Below are 18,990 nucleotides of genomic sequence, written 5' to 3'. Positions count from 1 at the left end.
TCTCAGAATCATCTAAGATGGTCCCCTTACTAATTTTTGTTGGGATTTAAAAGCATGTGTAAAAGTTACCTTAGAGCATCTTGAACAAGAAATAAACCATTGGAATTGTTCGTTTTACTTCGATTTATTTACTTACAGTATTTTGTTGCATGTATACTCCATTTTCTCTTCATTGCGTAAGCAAAAGTTTGAAAGACACTCTTTAAAAAAACTACTCGAACAAAATTATTTAATTTTAAATTTTTTAGTAAACGTTTTTTAACAAATTTAATTTTTTTTCAGAAACATTAAATTACGGTTACCAACAAAACAAAGTTGCTTTCTGGAGTAAACGGCTGCTCCAACATTGTCGAGTGGTTTGGGGGGTGCACTTGCGGTTTCTATTTTTTGACGTTTTCAAGAAAATACAAAAATTCCAATTAGTTTTTTAGATTGTAGGTCGCTCTTTAAATTTTAGTATTATAAAGATTTTACATTTTTTATTCATCTTCATGGTTTTTTTGAAAGAAGATATCGTTTTTGGTAATTCTTTTTTTAAGAACATTAAAAAAATTCTTGAAACAAAAGACTTGAAATATTCGTAACATATTATAAGGCCCAAAAATGTTTTTAAGATGTTTTTTGGAATAACAAAATAAACAGGTTTTTAGGTAGATCAGACACATAAAAAGCTTAGGATGTTTTTAGCTTTTTAGTACTGAAACGAAGTTGGAATTCATTGTTATCTCAAAACATACTAAATTTACACATTCATTCCGTAATGGCAGCAGGCTTGATGTAGCTAAACAACTGTTTTTAAAGTAGGCTGGTATTTAGAGTAAATTTAAAGAAAAGAGTCGAGGATTTCGTATTTTAGGAATTTAAAAACTGTATTTCATGCGTTCATAATTTTTGCGTTTTGCGGGAAAAAATATGCGGTTTTGCGGTTCTAAAAAATTACTTCCATTAATTAAAATGGAAGATATTTCTTAATTTTTTATTTCTCTGAGAACTATAGTGTGAATGTCTTACCTAATTTCACTATTTTTTAAGAATTTAAAAATTCTGTGTGGGAATAAATTTTTCTTTTGCACACAAATTATTTTACCGCCATAACAAATAGAAAGTACAAAACAGTACAAAGATGTCTCTTTTGGGTTAGTTGAATCTTTTTAGATTCTTGAAATTAAAAACTAAGAAATTGCCAAAAAATCAGCATTTAACGAGTTGCATTTCGTAAACAAGGTCTTCCATGTCATAACATCCGTGTACAGAAAGTTCACCTAGAAACTAGGTATTACTTTGTTTTTGCCAACTCCAGTGTTATTTCCTTATAATAACCTTTACCATCGTTCTTACAACCTCATACTCATTTGACCTTTGCTGCAGTCATGTTTATACCACATGAATCTTAAAAAAAGCCTGGGAACAAGGTATTTTCATCAAAATTTAATTTCTGTATGGAAATATTTTGAATATTTTAAAATGTTTTCGCCCGATGATAATTACATAAGTAATTTCGTCATAATTTCGCTACTTAGCAACGAGAATTGCAAATACCGTTTGTGGTACACTGACGATATTGTACGTCGTACGTGCCGTGACGTTTAAAGTTCAATAATAGAAACAACATTAAGAAATAACACTTAGTGATCACGTCATTACTTAAAGACGCCGTGACGTCGTACTAAGACACGGCGGAACAAGTGTATTTTACTTTTTCACTTGGAAACAAACATTTTTAGGATTACAAATTATGCCGACGCCTTTAATTTGGCGTCGTGACGCTTAGCCTTGACAAAATAGCAGCGAAATTATAATCTACGGTAAATAAATTATAATTCCTGAGATTTTAAAACCTACATATAAATTGGCAAAGTAACTTGTGAAGAACAAAGAAATTGTGTAGCAATCAGAAGTGTCAAAGATGACGGATGAAATACGGGAAAGGAAAGGATAAACAACTTAATAAAATGGTAATCTAGAAAGCACGCCGTACTTCTGGTACAGACGAAAACTTAGTCTTTGTTATGACTACGTTAGCGGCTACATCACATGAGCTGCAGTAATCAGCATAATAAGGGCAGGAAAAAGACGAAATGAAAATTACAAACAAGTATTTACAAAAATATAAATAAATAAAAATTGAATTCATTTTATTTTCCTATATGCTGTGTTGTGGTAACATGTAGAAAAAATCCTCATTCTATATATCTGTTCACGTTGAAGGAAGAATAACATCTACGATGAAGAGAAGCTACGATGTTGAGCACGATGAAGAGTTTCATCATTTCGTATATCTAATTAATGTGATTGTCATGAAAACACGTTTTATACAAGTTCGGCAATGAAAGAGTATAAATGCTAGTTCTTTTAAAATGCGTTCAACATTTTTCCCGAATGTAGCGAAATAGATTAGCGACAATCTGGGAAGAAACATTTGGTAATTTTCCCTTTAATTCGTCATACGATCTAAAAAAAAACAAAAAACACAACATAAAAAAAAACAACCGAAACAATCTTTCTTCAACAGATATATAATACTCACTTTTTCCTTAAATCGTAGATATCTCTAAACTGATTGGATATTTCTAAGGCTATTGGATACGTCATTGAGGAAATTTGAAGCAACGACGCTATCATCTAAAAATCAATAAATAAAGGTGTAAAGATGGGGCGCGGTTTGACGTCGATTATATGACCTTTTCAAGTGCTAGCAATACCTTGAATGTTTTAGCAACAACAGTTAAAGAAATGTTTTGAACATACTTGATCTGGATGTGGTTTTCGCAGATGACTTATAGTGCAACCAACACTCAGCTCTTCGTTGAGAAGTTTGAATATCAATTTAGTAGTGTTGACTAAAAAGAATATTGTTCATAAGTAGGAAAATAGATGACACTTGTGAGCGACGAGAAACTATCGTACACATCGCCATATGGGTTACAGATTGCTGTTTTGTGTGGTTTTCTATAATTGTATTAATTCGGGTTGGCCAGACAATTAGCTGTTTCATTTTTCCTGATTTTTTTCATGACTACAATGACAATTCCCCTCACTATTTGTTCCAATTCTACTAAGGCAGTTGATAGCAAAAGTCCCTGACTTTTGGCGAAGTTTTAAAATTCCTGACCGCTTCAGATTCATTAGATTGCTAGCGACCCTATGGTTGTTTACGGTTGAGAAGGCTAAAATATCTAGTGGGTTTTTAATCGATCACAAAAAAATTAATGACAATGAGAAAATTCTTTTTAATAAGGAAATTATCACGTATATTTGAAACATCGTCAGACGAGTTAGGTAATCGAGACATAATAAATCTAAATAAACGAGACATTTACTTTCATCAGCACTGTGTATTACGTTGAGATGAGAAAACTTTTTAACGAAATAGTTTTTTGAAGGAATCCTAAAAAAGTAAGAAGAATTAAAACTTTCTTTGTTCAATATACATGCATTACTGTTCAATAACTAAAAAAAAGCTTTCAAAAGTTTTTATAATTTCTTATCGACATTATAAACGGAAAAAAATACTAATTAAATAAAGCATAATCTTGGTGCACTTCTTACGACAACGTAAATTCTAAAAACCTTCACAACACGTAAAATAAACGGAACAAGCAAAACTTCAAGGGCCTACCTGAATTTAAAACATCAGAAAAAACTGCTAATCCAATTTCTGGATAAGTTCATATTTTTGAACTGTTTGAACTGTTACTTTACCCACAAACCCGCCATTATTAGGCCGGAAAAAACAATTTTCAAACAACTGACTTTGTCAAATTCGAGGGTCAATTGTTCTCTATCTTTGTGCAAAAATCAGAAAAAACTAATGATCTGATGCTGAGAAAGGTTGGTAACGGACGGACGGACACAGATTATTTTATAGGACAACTAGGTAGCTCCAAAAAGCTCTCAATAGGGCCAACGCATAGAATGGGCAAAGCAGTAAAAAGAGAACAAAATAAAAGCGAAAAACCTATTATAAACCATTTTAAATTTGAGTATTCAAACACAAAACCTTAAAAATATGTTTTTTCTTCTTCTTTTTAAATAAAAAACAGGAGAATAGCGTACTCTCTCCAAAAATGTCTTACATTTTTTTATCGCAGTCTTTTTCAATGATTAAGCATGGCTTTTTATATAACTGCGTTAGCGTACTCAGAGCTTCTTTCAGTCTTGTTAACTCCAATTTATTTGATATATCTATAAAATGAAAATACGAAAAATACGAATAATGAAACACAAGACATTGAATCAAGCCAATATAGTTTTCTAACAAAGTTACCTTACTCGTACTGTTTTTTGTGCAAAAATTTTGCGCTTAATAAGGAAAAAATAGTAAAAATTCAAGAGTTTAGACAAAATATAGAAGTGCTTAAAGCGCCTCCCGTAATTAGTTTAAAACCTTCGTACGTATTAATTTTCGCGCAAAAACATTTTGCGCGTAATCTCTTTGCAAAATTACGCGCACCAATGATCTTTATTGCGCGAATGAATAAGTACGAAGAAGATATCACATAGTAAAACATTTGTAATGTAGAAATGAATACCCGATAATTTTGTTTTGACAATTCCACATCTTAAACTGACAGCATAATGACTCCCAACTTGAGAATGACAGATAACATGACATTGATGATTTGTACGAAGCAACGACGGAATCTGAACCAAACAAAAAAATAAAACGTGTGCGGAAGTGTTAAAATATAAATCTCAACTCCGACGTAGAAGATAAACTTACTTGACTGTCTTTCGCATGCTCACTGTCTACAATAACAACGTGTGGAGGAGAGTCGACGGTATATCTTGTATTTACTCTCCCTTTTTCAGGCGACTAAAAATAACCCAAAAATGAGATTGAACTGATGTGATTTAAAGGGATAAAATGGCGGAACTATTTCTTTTGGTGAGCCCAAAAAGTTTTATTTCACGAGCAATAATTTTCGTAAATGCACGATTGATTGAATGACCGAGTAAATTAAACAAACATATACTCCTTACAGGTCCAACAGTAAGTATTTCCAGTCCACAGTATATTCAACTCAAGATTTTTAATAAAGTCACATTTATTGTTAAAAAATTTGCACATACATACCTCAACCCAGGGGATGTCAAAACTAAACGTCACCACAGTTATGTCATCGGCAGAAAACGTTTTACACCAAGGTCGACAGTCAAACGTCACTTTCAACGAATCGTCACTTTTTATTGCGCCGTTCTCATCTGCTGGGGAATGACGTCGTTTGTTTAACGACACATTGGGTTGCAAAAAATCTTCGTCATCGGAATCTTTAAATGGTCTCACTCTACCACATCGGTTTTGACCAACATTTTTCATGATAGTCGGTCTGTTGTTGCTATGTTTCTCTGGTTTAGTGCTGTCGTCATGACAACTTGTATTCTCTTCTTCCGCAGAAAGATTTTCCTCACTCTCGACCAAGCCATTCACTTCTTCAGCTTCAGAACTTTCATCGGAAGCATAACTAATTAAAACAGTTCATTTATACAGCTGCATCATTATTTCATAAAACACCCTCCAAATTATCCTGCTTTATGGGTTAAAACTTGGTCACTTTTTGTCATTATTAGTTATTCAATTATTTTATTCCATTCCCATAATAGCATCTATATTATAATGCCCGTATACGTCTGTCCGTCCGTCCGTGCGTTCGTCTGTCTGTCACGCAAAATGGTAGCTTAGCTGCAACGGGCGAACCCGTGGATTTTTCCACGGGCTAACGACTAGTTTTTATGAAAGCTACCAACATTTTTGCGACGTTTTGCGATAATACGATGTCTTCTTCATAACTTTGGAAGATTAGGGTAGGGTTTTTTAAACCACTCCACCCTTAATTTCAAAACGTCTGACCTGAATAAGGTTAAATTAAAAACTTCAAAATCTACTTTTTCCAAAATTTCCCTAACCAGCCTTTTTCGGATTTTTCCCACTCTGCACAGGCATTTTGTAATACTTACTTGCATTTTTCCACCATCTTATATCGATTTCTATTCATTTTGAACGCAGGAGTACGGAAATTGAGAAGCGAAAATTTTGGGCTCATCAGCGACTGTTTGTAGATCACATCCATGTCGGGCGTGTCGGCTAAAAATAAAATATCAATACACGTTTCCCGAAAAACTTGTTTTTTACAATTTTGGAATTTTGATGTTTTGACCTTAACATCATTTTCAGCATCAGTAAATTGGTTACTGTATAAAATTTCAACTTAATCCGACATTGGAAAGTGCTGTTTTCGTGGCATCATTGTTACGGTCAAAGCACTCTTAATTTTCGACTTGTACTAATAACCCTCATATTCGAGCAAAGGTTAATTAGTACAAAATTAAAAAAACTGTTGTAGCAGGTTGTTTGTTTGATGTATGAATATGAAAATTTCAGGATTTATCAATTTTCATGCGAGGATTTCGAAAATTACATTCATTTTCTTTAAGAAATTTGAAAAAACTGTGGCACATCAAAGAAAATAAATTCGGGAAAGGTGTATTATGCAAATTTACTAATTATTCGTAAATACGAATAGAGTATCATAAAATTAGAACAAATTTATTACAATTTTAATAACGCCAAAAAGGGGAAAATTATAGGGGGTTCAAATCCTAATTGTTTGGGCCATTAAAAACAGGTCAAGCGAGGTCACACAAATTAAGAATACGAGCTTACCACTGTCGCGCTTTGTTCTTCTTTTCTTTCGTGGTGCGGGGGTAACTTGACTTGCATCATCAATAAAACTGTCAAGTAAATATCCACCGATTGTAACCTCGTTTTCATGATGAGACTCGTCACAATCGTCCTCAGCTTCGTCATCGATATACATGCGTGCATGCAAATTACCCTGGGTGGGGATAAAGGCTTTATTCTATGCTCAAATACACTTGTCTTTAATATAAACAACGTTATAAAAACATCGATGGTGAAAATAGCCAGAGAATTAAAAAGGATAGAAAATCTTAAAACAATATTTTTAGACTTTAGCTCAGAAGGTAAATCTTTCATAAAAGTCTTGATGTAAAGGGAACAGAAAACCATACCAAAGAAAAACTGATTTTTCTTGTTTCATTAAAAAGATGGTTTATTAAAGTGTTTTTTTTAACAAAACGAGACACACATTTGACCAAAATTCACCATAATTCCAATTCAACATAGAAAATAAGATAGAACAAAATGGTACCTTAAGTTGTGTAGTTTTCACGTTCAAATTGTTTGACCATTTACGTTTTGTACCTCCTAAACAGAAAAAGACAAAAAAAAAATCAAGTCTTAGAAAATTCATTTTCAGCGATATTGTATACCAACTAGCAATCATGTCCCTCTAAAACTAATGCAAAATGGCAGCCGCAGACCTACATTCTGGACATCAAGCTTGCAGAGACAGATTGTGAGTCCGTGTATTGTAAACTACAGTTCCATTTACCTGATTCGTTCCTTTTCTTATCATTTACCGTTGCATGAATTGGCGTTGTTTGAGATTCCAAGACACGACGTCTGTTTCGTTTCGGTTTTCTAAACAAAGGACTTTCCTCTTCATAGTTAAAAGGTTCAGAAGTGTCGATGCCCGCAAGAGGTATCGAATCATCCTCTATCCTTAATGTTTTTTTCGAAACTTTTTTTCGTTTTATTGGACTTTCATTATTTTCCACATTCTCCGTCTCAGAACAGTTTGAAAATATATCGTTGAGATTTATTTTTCGCGCAGTGTTTGTATCCTCTGTGACTCGTTTACTTTGCATCAACTGAGAGACCACAGGAGGAGAGCTCATCTCCTCATCGTCCTCCTCCTCGCCGTCATCAGAAAACAATAGATCATCGTTAATAGAAATGATGTTGTCTTTCTCTTTGACACATGTGTACTTGGATTCAACCAATGGCACCACATTATTGTCTTGATTTTCTTTCAACTTGGGAGACTTCACTATTAAATCCTCATCTGTAGGATCGAGAAGAAAGCTACTAAGGTCGATATCAATCGGAGCTTCCGGAACACTCTCCGGCACAAATGGTGTCACTACACAAACTTTCTTTGTTGATTCAAGTTTGCTAGTTTGAACAGGCGAGGTCATCGGTAAAAAGCGAGACAAACCTTGTGAAGCTTTTAGCTCATCACTATCGTTAACTTCGTTAGCTGCATTCTCTCCAAAAACTTTTGCTGATTCAATTTTGTCAGTTTGAACAGGCGAGGTTATTGATAATAAGCCAGACAAACCTTGTACAGCATTTAGGTCACCACCATCATTAATTTCTTCAGTTCCATTCACTTCTATGTCTTGCTCACCGTTTGCTTCGCAGTCCTCTTCTGTTATTTGTAAAAGCGACTCCAGTTGGCTTTTTCTTCTCTCTTGACAACGATTATATAACGTATCCATAGAGACCTGGCTGCAAAAGCCAAGCTGATTGTCTTCAATATGTTCTGCTTCTTTACTCAAACGCTTTGGAAGTTTCGTTACTCGCACCTTCTTTTTGTTTTTCTTGATGTCACTTTCAACTTTTTCGAGTAATACTTCAAGCGGACAGGGTTTTAACTGTTCATCAGCAATATCATTCTTACTTCCAAATATATCGTTTTTAAGTTTCTGCTGAATGTCTGTTTTGAGTTGATTATCAAAAAAACTGTCAAATTCTTCATCACTATTATCTTCATTAGCTGCAACATCGTGACGCAAGCTCTCAGTATAATGTTTTCGCCAAATTTCTCCAGAATTAAGTTTATTTTCTTTGTTTTTTCCAGCCTTTTTAGTAACCTTAGGTTTTTTAAAGTTTTCAGTTTTCTTTTCTGCTCTCTTTCGAGTCTTCGTTGCATGGACTTCACATTTTTCTGTCTGTAATCGTTCGCACTCCTCACAACTCACTTCCTTTTTATCTGCTTTAGATTTCGTAGTTTTTGTACATCCCTTCTTGGTTTTCTTCTCATCTTTTCTAAATTTTATTAAAGAAGTAAACATTAGAAAACCCAAGTCGAAAACCTTAAACACAAAATTTCACAAGTTTTGCCACATGCAAGCTTAAATCTTGAAGGGAAATCTCTCTTTGATACTTGCGACAACTGGTTTACTTCCCTAAACCCACAAATAGTTTAAAAATAAAAATAAAAATGAAACAACGGCAGATTTAGATAACGAATGCAATAAAACAGAATTTAACAAAAAATCCTCATAGACAAACTTCCCGAGCATGCAGGTTGCTGCACACCAAAACTATACCTGGTCAAACATACCAAATAACAAACGAGGCAGCCTTACCTGTATGCACATACATCAATGAATGTTTTTATACATGTTGGGTTGATATGTTTTGGTATCATTCGACAATCTTCAGTGTAGAGTTGTAACGATTTGGCTGCACTTAAAAGTTGACTGTGTATCCCTTTCTTGTTGCTTTGACTTCTTTTGTATGTCTTAAAAAAATTATAAGGGAAAATAAAATTAGAAATTAACACAATTTATCTGAAACCACCTGAAAAAACTTTTAGATGGCTTAAACTATGTTGATGAAACTTCGCAGGAATATTGTAATAACATTAAAAAAAATTGATTGGAAATTGGTGGAAATAGAAAATTTGCTGACGTCAGCAATTTTGCCATGGCGTAATCATTTTCTAAGAACACGAATTTTCGTTGTTTACAACTACTAGTTGATTAGATTGGTTGAAACTTGTTTGTTTGTTCGCTAAATAGTTCCTATGTTATTATTTCTCGGGAAGAAATTTAGCAGTACTAAAATCACCGCCAACTTTTTGGGATTTGAGAATTTTATAATAATTCGCAAGATTAAACTTTCGCTTTTTAACAATAAAACCGAAATTAAATGGAGTTTACTGGACACTATTGTGATACAAACGTATACGAGCGGACCAGGGTCGTCCTTAAAAGATAATTTTCTTTTCCGAAGTATATTAATTTAATAGAACGTTAGTTAAAGACTGAAAATTAAGTCTCTTATTGACTTCTGCAGTCTTTGAGCCAATTGCTGGCACACCAACAAAGTAAGAAAACTCTGGAGAATTAGTTTTTAACAAAGACCGATCATGTTTTTTAAGTAAAAAAACGAACAAAAGTAAGATGGCATTATAGTTGTTTATTATGGAATAAAATACGCTTTTTCCAGTAAACTCTGACATAACGAGCTTTTGTGATTATGCTAAAAGTAATGCGTTTAAGCAAAGGAGAGAGATTTTATATCACAATATTTTTTTACCGCGTTATAATATTACCTTTCAATGAAAGATTGCCAAGTTTGAGCTCTATTGTATTTGGTTTTAGGAGTTATAATACACATGTCAGTTGGTGTTGGAATCCAAGCCCCCTTTCCAGCATAAATAGGGTTAATCTATCACTTCAGAGACAGATACATATTTTTTATTCACAGTTATTTCATTATTTGTTAGTGTTGGTAATTATTTGCTGTCTATTTTTAGGTAATGTCACCATAAATTGGAAATAAAATGAAGAAATGTCAATTCCAATGCACCGTGTTCGACATTTAAGTGATTGTAACTTCATTATAATGAGGACATAAGAGATCAATAGAGATCAATAGAGATCAATAGAGATCAATAAACTTACAGCTTCCTCCTTTCCTTCCCCAACTAATATCACAATCCTTCCATTTCGTTTACGACCAGTTCTTCCCATTCTTTGCACTAATCGTATTGGAGAATTCGAAGCATCATAGCAGACAATGAGGTCTACATCACCTATATCTAAACCTTCCTCACCAACTGATGTTGAAACCACAGTGTTAAACCCACCTTGACGAAACCTCTCTAAAATCTGAAAAATGTGAAAGTAAATACCTAACAATAATCTTTGTAAATTTTATTCCATACCGCAAAAAAATAGTAATATTACAAAATTATTTAGTCAGATGTTTCAACATTCTAAGAGCAAGAATTAAAAAAATTACAACCACAGATGTGGCAAAAATCATAGCTGGGTGTCAAAGTTCTGTCCAGTATGTGTTAGCACCCGTCCACCCACCCATGTAGTGGCTCACAATCAACTACTGCATACAAATATGCTGTCAGGAAGGTAAAATGTGACCACGGGTTGTAAGAACAACACAGAGTGAAATAAACAGCTTCTTATCAAGCAGACATCTTGTTTTATATTAATTGAGCTATTTAAATTTTGAGTTTTCCTGTTAAATTCGTTCACGAACAAGGAACAAAACTGATTATGAAAAAGGCGTTTTAAACACAGTTGTATTAGTTTAAAACCCTGAATTTTACTATTTTTTCTTCACGGAATACATTTATATTACAAACACAGATTTTTACACTGCTCGAAGAATAGTAATAGAATAAAGTAAGCTTTTGGTCAACATTAAACAAGATTTTAAACAGATAGTCAGCCAGGATAAATGGGAAATTCTGAATTTTTCTGTCGAGTTTGCAATATTCAACAATACACAACCAATATCTTTTCAGTTCAAGCTCGCAAAGCGATTCATATTTCATTTCTTTTTGTTGTGATGTTGATATTTTTTTGGACCAAAGCAATTTTTTTTCTCTCGTTTTCTTTACTTTTTTAAGGTGGTAATAAGTGTTTGAATATAGACACAAAAACAAAATATAAAAAAGAAAGAAACCAAACAATATGATTTCATTTGATCGACCTAATACCGTCCGTAGGTGATATCCTCACTACTGATAACCGATGGCAGAGATCTGACACATGTTTTTTTTTACTTTTTACTGTTTTTAACGAAGAAAATGTTTGTCTCAAACTTAAATTTTTGAAGCTAACTGCACATTAAAAAGCAGAACAAAAGCCCTGCGAATAAGATTGTATTTTCTCAGAAGGTTATGTGAACAGTAACAGTGAACATAGTAGCAATTTAAGAAGATATAAATATTCTTGTTCGTCATCCATAAAAATGTTCAATTCTTCGATTTGGATAAACATTTAGATAGCTTTGAGACCTGGTAAGCTAAATTGGGTGGTGAAATCATGCGCAGATTTTTTCCTTCAATTTTATTAGAAACATTCTAGTACTACTTTTCAGCTACGAAATATATCGTTACAAATTTTAATCAGACAGAAATCATGTTTATTTTTCCAAACACTGGATAAAATTCAAATTAATGATCTTGTTTTTACAACAGTTTCCCTGCAATCTGCAAGAAATTCACCTTAGGCGGGTTCCCACTTAATTGGTTGAGTCAGTCGACGTTATTCCATGCTAGTGTAGGATTGTTTTCTTATTGTCGATCAAGTGTACAATTTTGTTTAGTTTAAAATTTGCCAAAACAAACAGAGTTCGATAAATTATAGTATGAGGACTTGATCATTCATGTTGTTTTCTTATTAAAATAAGTTTGAAAAATTCAAGGTCTCAGGCATCGGCATCAGGGTCTTGGATCTCAAGTTCTTATGTATGGTTTCAGAGTTTTAGGTTCTAAGTATCACATCAGGGTAGTATCAGGTTTCACTTTTCTCATATGTCTATTGCATTGCGTTTTGTTTTAAATGTATCCCGTGTACTTGCTTACCATCTATTATAAAAAAACATTATCAAAATAATCTAAAAAAACTTATGTACTTGAATTTTGTACAATATATGTATGGGATCAAAAAAATATACGAGTGTAATAATTGACTGTTTCATACGTCGAGTTTTCTGTCTGTAACAACAGCAGACGTACGCAGCTCAAGAAAAAGCAGTATGCATCAGCAAGAGTGAGATAAAAAGTATAGTAGCTTTATCAATAAGACAAGTGAAGGCAGATTCTTTCTATAAAAACGTAAAGAAGATCAATGGAAAGTTTGTAGCATAAGGTTAACAACTCACTTCAATTTGTTCTTTTTGAGATAAACCTTTAGTATTCTTTCCTTTTATCCCCTCTTTGCTTCCTTGTCCAATAAATGACATCACCCTCACTAATGGTTCATGTTTATTTAACAAAGCTGTAATCTCTTGCACGCTGTCACGATATTGTGAAAAAATCATCACTCTGGTATTTAAACAAGTCTGACTTTTTATATTGTTAGCCTCGTTTTCACGCTGAGCTTTTGTAAAGTGGTCTATAACAATTTCTTCCAGCTTTTTTAATTTTGGGTGACTGTAAAATCCATCCTTTGGTTTAGGGATGGTTTTAAGTAACCTTTGTTTGGTTGTTAATTGTTTTATGCCAAGGAAACTTTCACTGAAACTAAGATTGGCTACATCTGGTTCTATTTTTACACTCAACTCTTCCATCATTTTCATAAAATGGTTATTTTTTGAAAGTTCCACCTTTGAGCGTGACGTTCCCTTTACACCAGATAAAATACCCTTCAAAAAATTGTAGAATGAGAGGATGCCATGCTGTTGGAGAAGTTCATAGGCGTGATAAAGAGACATGCACAATGCAAAATCACCTTCAATTAAACCCATCTTATTCTAAAAATTTAAAAAAAAGGACGTACCCTGACATAAACATAAAAAGTTGCATGTGGGTAAAACTATTTCTTCAAAATATCCATGGTCACAGATTTTATCGTACTTTAACAAAAAAATCCCTTCTTGTTATTCTCAAGAGCATAACAGATGTTTAATAAAACAAATGTTCAATAAAGATTGTTTCATGTGTAAATAGTTTAAAAGTGAAACTAAACCTTTTAAAGGAAAAAATCCTTCATTATTTCTATTAGCAGTAAAAAATCAGAAGTTTATGACCAAAACAAGGGAAGTATAAAGAAAACAGAATAAGATAAACGGAATCATGCAGATAGCTAATAAATAACATTCATTTAAAATACAGTGTAGTGGTGTACCTTGTCTCCTAAAGCATTGTTCAACCTCCATTGTTCCCTAGCTTTTAACAGAAGAAACTTTGAAATTTTTTCTGGATCATTCTGCCACAATGCCTTCTTGGAATACAACCTATTTACTATGCTGCGTAGAATCTAAAAAAATATAATAGTTGAATACCAAAACCTTATTGCACGGTAGTATTAGAGAGTACCATTTAAATTAGAAGGGAGCTTGTTATATGGTAGCCATGTTACTTTGCTAAGGAAGTGTTAAACAAGCTTGAAAGATTTTAATCAAGAACACGACTGGCATAAAAATTGTGTGTAACAATACACAAAAAAGAGACGTCATTCAGGTCTAAATATTTGGTTGTAATAATTAATTTACAAGACAGTCATGTTTAGACATTAAATGACACATGACCAATACGTTACGCCGTCCTTAAGTTTTACTTCTTTGCTGTAACTTGAATTATGCCAAATAATTTTGTCAACTGAGAAATAAAAAAAATTCAACCATGATTGGAAAGATTTGTGACTTACACAAATTATGCATGTCTGAAAATGCTTTCCTAAATTATCAAAATTGCAAGAAAGTGAAATGTGACATCAGCTTTGTAGTCCATCAGCCATTCTTTAGTCAAAAGGTCACACTTCAATATTGAAAAAAAAAATTCTTATTTTACTATATCTAAGAAGTATAATTTTTATCCGCGCCAATATCTGGTTAGGGTCAGTCAGGTTACAGCAAATAAAAAATTATTATGGACGGTCTTGTCATTAATAAATACACTTACTTCCATAAATGTGTTTTTTATGTTTTTCAATTCTTCAGTTATCGGTACAACAATTTTCTCCACTAATCTATCTCGAATGTACCGCTTTATATCTGCACTTTCATCTGATCGAATCTCGACATGTGATATCAGCAGATTGTCCACAACCTTCTGTACAGCCTATAATTATGAAGAACAACTTTGAAACATAATAAAGACATATACATAGAAATAAAGTTTTCGAAGTTTTTTGAGAGAGTGTTGGGGTTGAGAGAGTGTTGGGGTTGAGAAATGTACACAAAATTTAGCACCACGATGATGGCTGGCAAAGTTTATGAAGAAAATTGTCTCTACTAGCAAGCTTGAACAACAACAACACAAAAAGATCCTGTATTTTTTATTAATAAACTTGTTATGTATATATTAGAAACACGCAGCTTATCTAAAAAACATCATTACACCCCACAATCAGCAATGGATGAGACAACAGTATGGAGGATATAGTGTTTGAGAACGTTAAAATATCTGTTTGTCTAAGAACAAAGGCCAATGGTACAAAGCTAAACGTTTTCAGCAGAACCAAACAGGAGGCAGAAGCTTTACATAAGGAATACAAATCACATTGTATTCCTACTTCGTCATCAAATGCTTGAATGAAGATCTTACCCTTTGGTATGTACAAAAAATGATTGAAAATTGTTTTTTAAAACTCATCTTTTAGGCTGGGATTCATTTCAATATGTAATAGAATACACTTGCTTATAGCAGCTGGAAATCCAAATCTGCCCCCAAAACGAAAGTTGGTTAAATGGTTCTTAAATCTTGACCTGCACTGCTCAAAGTTATTATTAAAAAAACCGTTTAGGCATGTGCACTGAATCTTGCCATTGCCAACTCTCAGGTATAACACATTTGAGAAGGACAACGAAATTGCAGAATAAACAGAAGAATTTCTTTTGGTGAATCAGTATCACCACATGAGGATGATTTCTTGACATTTTGTAATGTATTGTTATGTTGTGTTGTGTCATCATTAAAATTATTTTTTTAGGGCCGCCCTCTAATTAGTCAATTTACAATACGGTATGTTATTTAATACAATATGGTATTCATGCTTTTCAAAGTTACGTAGTTTGATTTCGACATTTAAAGTAAGTAAAAAGAATAATTCAATAATAAAAATTAATTTGGAAAGACTTCTAAAGAACACACAATGGTAAAGTTTACCATAATATTCTACTAAATTAACAAAAATTAAAAACAAACCTTCATATCACCTCCTGGCGTAGCACTAAGAGCAAGAATACGGAATTGTGGATTAACCTTCTTAATGTCTTTAACAACCTTGAAAAAAGACAACATTCAGGACATTTTATCAAAAACATTTATTTAATTTCCAAGGAAGACAATAATGCCCTAACAACAAACAAAAAGAATAGTTATGTAGCCTAACTATTCTTATCAAGAAACAATGGTACCAGTGTAATGTAGCAGTATAAACGTTTCTTAGAGTTGTCAATTGTTGTGGGAGGAATGAATTGTTCTGGTTTGTTTAATCAAAAGCAACATATTAATATTTCTTTTTAGTTATAATGTGAACATTTTGTGAATGCAAATAAATAAGAGACTTGATTTTGACAGTTTCTAGAATTAAAGAAAAAAAAGAAACGAGAAACTTTATGCACATGAAGCAAAACATAATTTTTGCAAACTATAATTTGCGTAAATTGTGATATACTATTTTGAAATTGTAAATTATTTTCCAAATTTCAAATTGCAGAACATCCCATCGGAACAGCTAGTTTATTTTATATTTGGGATAGAACTAGACAAAAATTTGAGGCTCTTTTTCAGTGACTCTAAACATTGGAAGTGAGTCAGTGTGACACTACGCACTATTTATCAGTACAAAAATTTTTTATATTCTTTAATTTTTGCGGAATAACTCTTATCGCACTCAGTTTGGCACTTAAGATTAAATCTTCATATAATGCTTAAATTAACTGAAATAAATTTGACATCATAATTTATACAGCATAATTAACTTGAAAATGTGAAATTTTGAGAACAATAAGACCTTTTTAAAAGACGTAAAAGGATTTCTTGTGCAGCTTTTTAAGATCTACAGCCTGCATGTAACTTTACATGTACGCGAGTTTTACAACCTCATGTAACGATCTCATGTCTACATAAAGAAAGTTCACATATCTTTTGTTTACACGCGAACTTAATTGTTTTCTATTGTTATCGTTGTGCGCGAGTTATAACAATAAGATTTGATGAATCCTTTTGTTCTCACATGTAAACATGCATGTTATTGTTTAAATGTGTTAAAGATCGCGAAGGCTATTGAAATATATTATTTTAGAAAAAAGAACGAACATGACACTTAAAATTTAAAGAAACTAATGCTGCTACTTTTAAATCATTTAGTAATATATCTTCGAACCGTATTTATTAACATGCAAAACTCTTAAAATTTCTTCTTATAAAAGCAACGTTTAACAGCGCAAACGGAAAAACCACTACTTTCAGGACTTTTCCCTTCACCATAAGATTTCGAAAACAAATTAAATTTCAATACCGAAGAAAGAAAAATCTAAAAATGTAAGTTTTGACGTTCTTGACAGATCTAAACACTTATTGTGAGAACATTTTGTTTTTGCGATGCAATCTAAAAAAGCATTCTTATCGCCGTTCTTCGTTCTTAAATTTTTAAAACACGATCTAAAAAAAGCAATTATATCGAGTTTTAAAAATTTATAAACGAATGGTAACATTGCTGTTTATGAGTAAAAACAATAGATACTTAAATTTTGTTAAATTATATTTTCTCTCCTTAATCTCTTGACGACTACAGCAATTCAATACAACAATGAGACACACGCAGTTATTAAATTTCGCGAATAAGACATGAATTCTATTGTTTTCAACATGCAAAAATAGCTGTTTTTAACAACAGGTTAACAAAAACAACGAAAGTTCAGATGTTACCGAAAGCTCATGCGAAGGTGATAACTATCGCGTACATGTAAAGTTACATTCAGGCGGTACTGTAAAATAGAAGTCTAACATCATTTTTTTAACACAGGATCAATTTAAATAAAAATTTATAAAATTACCTGACAATATGCGTGATTACCCTGAGCTTTGTGGGCTTCATCAAATACTAAACAAACAACATCAGTGCCACTGCATGTCCCCTTTGCTAAGTCATTCTGCAGAATTTGTGGTGTCAAGAAAAAGACCCTCTTATTTTGCCACAAAGTTAGTCTTTTCATTGGCTGCATCGTTCCTGATACAAAAACATGGAAATTGATAAAATTGTGGAAACAGGAGAAGAAACGTGGTTTTAATAACTTAGTTTTTACCTGTCATTTCAGCAGTATCCTCCTGAGGAATCCCTATTATCTTGTAACATGCTTCTATTTGTTGAGCCACTAAAGGTTTAGTTGGTGCCATAAAAATTATCTTACCACTAGGATACCATCGATAATAATTATACATTACAACCGCAGCAATGAATGTTTTTCCAAGGCCTGTTGGCAATACAACAAGTGTATTTTTCAACAATGCCTTTTTGATAATTCGGAATTGGTATTCTCTGATTGGGTAGTTTGTTGGGTAAACATAATTACTTCCTGTTGAAATATCAAAGCCTGTTATCGTCTCTGGTGACGTTAACTTTTGAAATTTGTCATCAAGGAAGGATTTTTCACCCAAAAGGTTTTCATCAATGTCTATGTCATCTTTGAAAGTGTCACATAGCTCTTGATCATTTATATCTATAAAAATAACAAAAAAACCCTGTAAAAACAAAATTATAACCAAACAGACATTTGGATATATAATTACCTTGTTTTTGATCTTTTTGTTTTTCAAAATATCCCCATGTTTGAAACAATGTTGTCTGACCATTCTTCATACCTTACTTGCCTGGACCTTTTTCACATTTACTCTAACTGCTACAAACAGAAAACAAACAATATTATAAAATGATATCTGCATGCAATTTTTACATTATAAATGATCAAACTCAGCTTCTGCCAAAAGAGAAAATCAAATTTTTTAATGACAATATTTTATTCAAACAAAAAAGGCATATGGAACACAAATACTAATTTTTGAAGTATGGCCCTCTCATGGTGAAAAAGTAACAATTTAATTTGTGAATTTTTGATACTTCTTAAGGGTCATAAAGTCTATATATAGATAAAACAAAGATCATGCGAAGGTGATAACTATCGCATACATGTAAAGTTACATTCAGGCGGTACTGTAAACATGACCTCGTTACACAACATCGTGAAATATGTGTACAGTACAGTCCAGATTAAGTTTCACACTTTTTCTCGGAGGTGGTAGTTATTTGTCTTTTGTTGTTTAATTATCTTGCGAGTCTTGTAAGTCATTAACTTGCACGTAATAAACAAAAGATTATTGAAAAAAAAATAGCTTATTATAACTGCGCGTAACTATTGTT

General features: G+C 32.6%; 1 protein-coding gene across 1 annotated transcript; it reads right to left on the bottom strand.

Moving 5' to 3' along the window:
* Positions 1-2,079: 2,079 nt before the first annotated feature.
* LOC130656682 (Fanconi anemia group M protein-like) lies at positions 2,080-18,604 on the bottom strand. The gene is made up of 21 exons (XM_057459582.1): positions 18,363-18,604; positions 17,879-18,292; positions 17,630-17,802; positions 15,774-15,851; positions 14,529-14,687; positions 13,753-13,884; positions 12,788-13,378; positions 10,561-10,767; positions 9,238-9,392; positions 7,416-8,914; positions 7,173-7,228; positions 6,665-6,836; positions 5,959-6,085; positions 5,078-5,465; positions 4,724-4,816; positions 4,533-4,644; positions 4,077-4,185; positions 3,321-3,388; positions 2,749-2,840; positions 2,528-2,622; positions 2,080-2,451 (listed from the first exon to the last, which is right to left on the bottom strand). The coding sequence occupies exons 1-21, from the start codon at positions 18,430-18,432 to the stop codon at positions 2,364-2,366; spliced, it is 4,878 nt and encodes a 1,625-aa protein (XP_057315565.1). The 5' UTR covers positions 18,433-18,604; the 3' UTR covers positions 2,080-2,363.
* Positions 18,605-18,990: the final 386 nt, after the last annotated feature.

Source organism: Hydractinia symbiolongicarpus, chromosome 9, assembly GCF_029227915.1.
Source record: "Hydractinia symbiolongicarpus strain clone_291-10 chromosome 9, HSymV2.1, whole genome shotgun sequence".
Classification (NCBI taxonomy): domain Eukaryota; kingdom Metazoa; phylum Cnidaria; class Hydrozoa; order Anthoathecata; family Hydractiniidae; genus Hydractinia; species Hydractinia symbiolongicarpus.
This window is presented reverse-complemented; position numbering and strand designations above follow the sequence as displayed.

Excerpts from the sequence above, each read along its gene's own strand:
- LOC130656682 (XM_057459582.1), bottom strand. The coding sequence starts at position 18,432 with ATGAAGAATGGTCAGACAACATTGTTTCAAACATGGGGATATTTTGAA. Across the intron at positions 4,186-4,532 it reads TGTCAAAACAAAATTATCGG|ATATATCAAATAAATTGGAG; the intron begins GTATTCATTTCT and ends TTCATTTTATAG. Across the intron at positions 2,841-3,320 it reads AATACACAGTGCTGATGAAA|TCAACACTACTAAATTGATA; the intron begins GTAAATGTCTCG and ends TATTCTTTTTAG.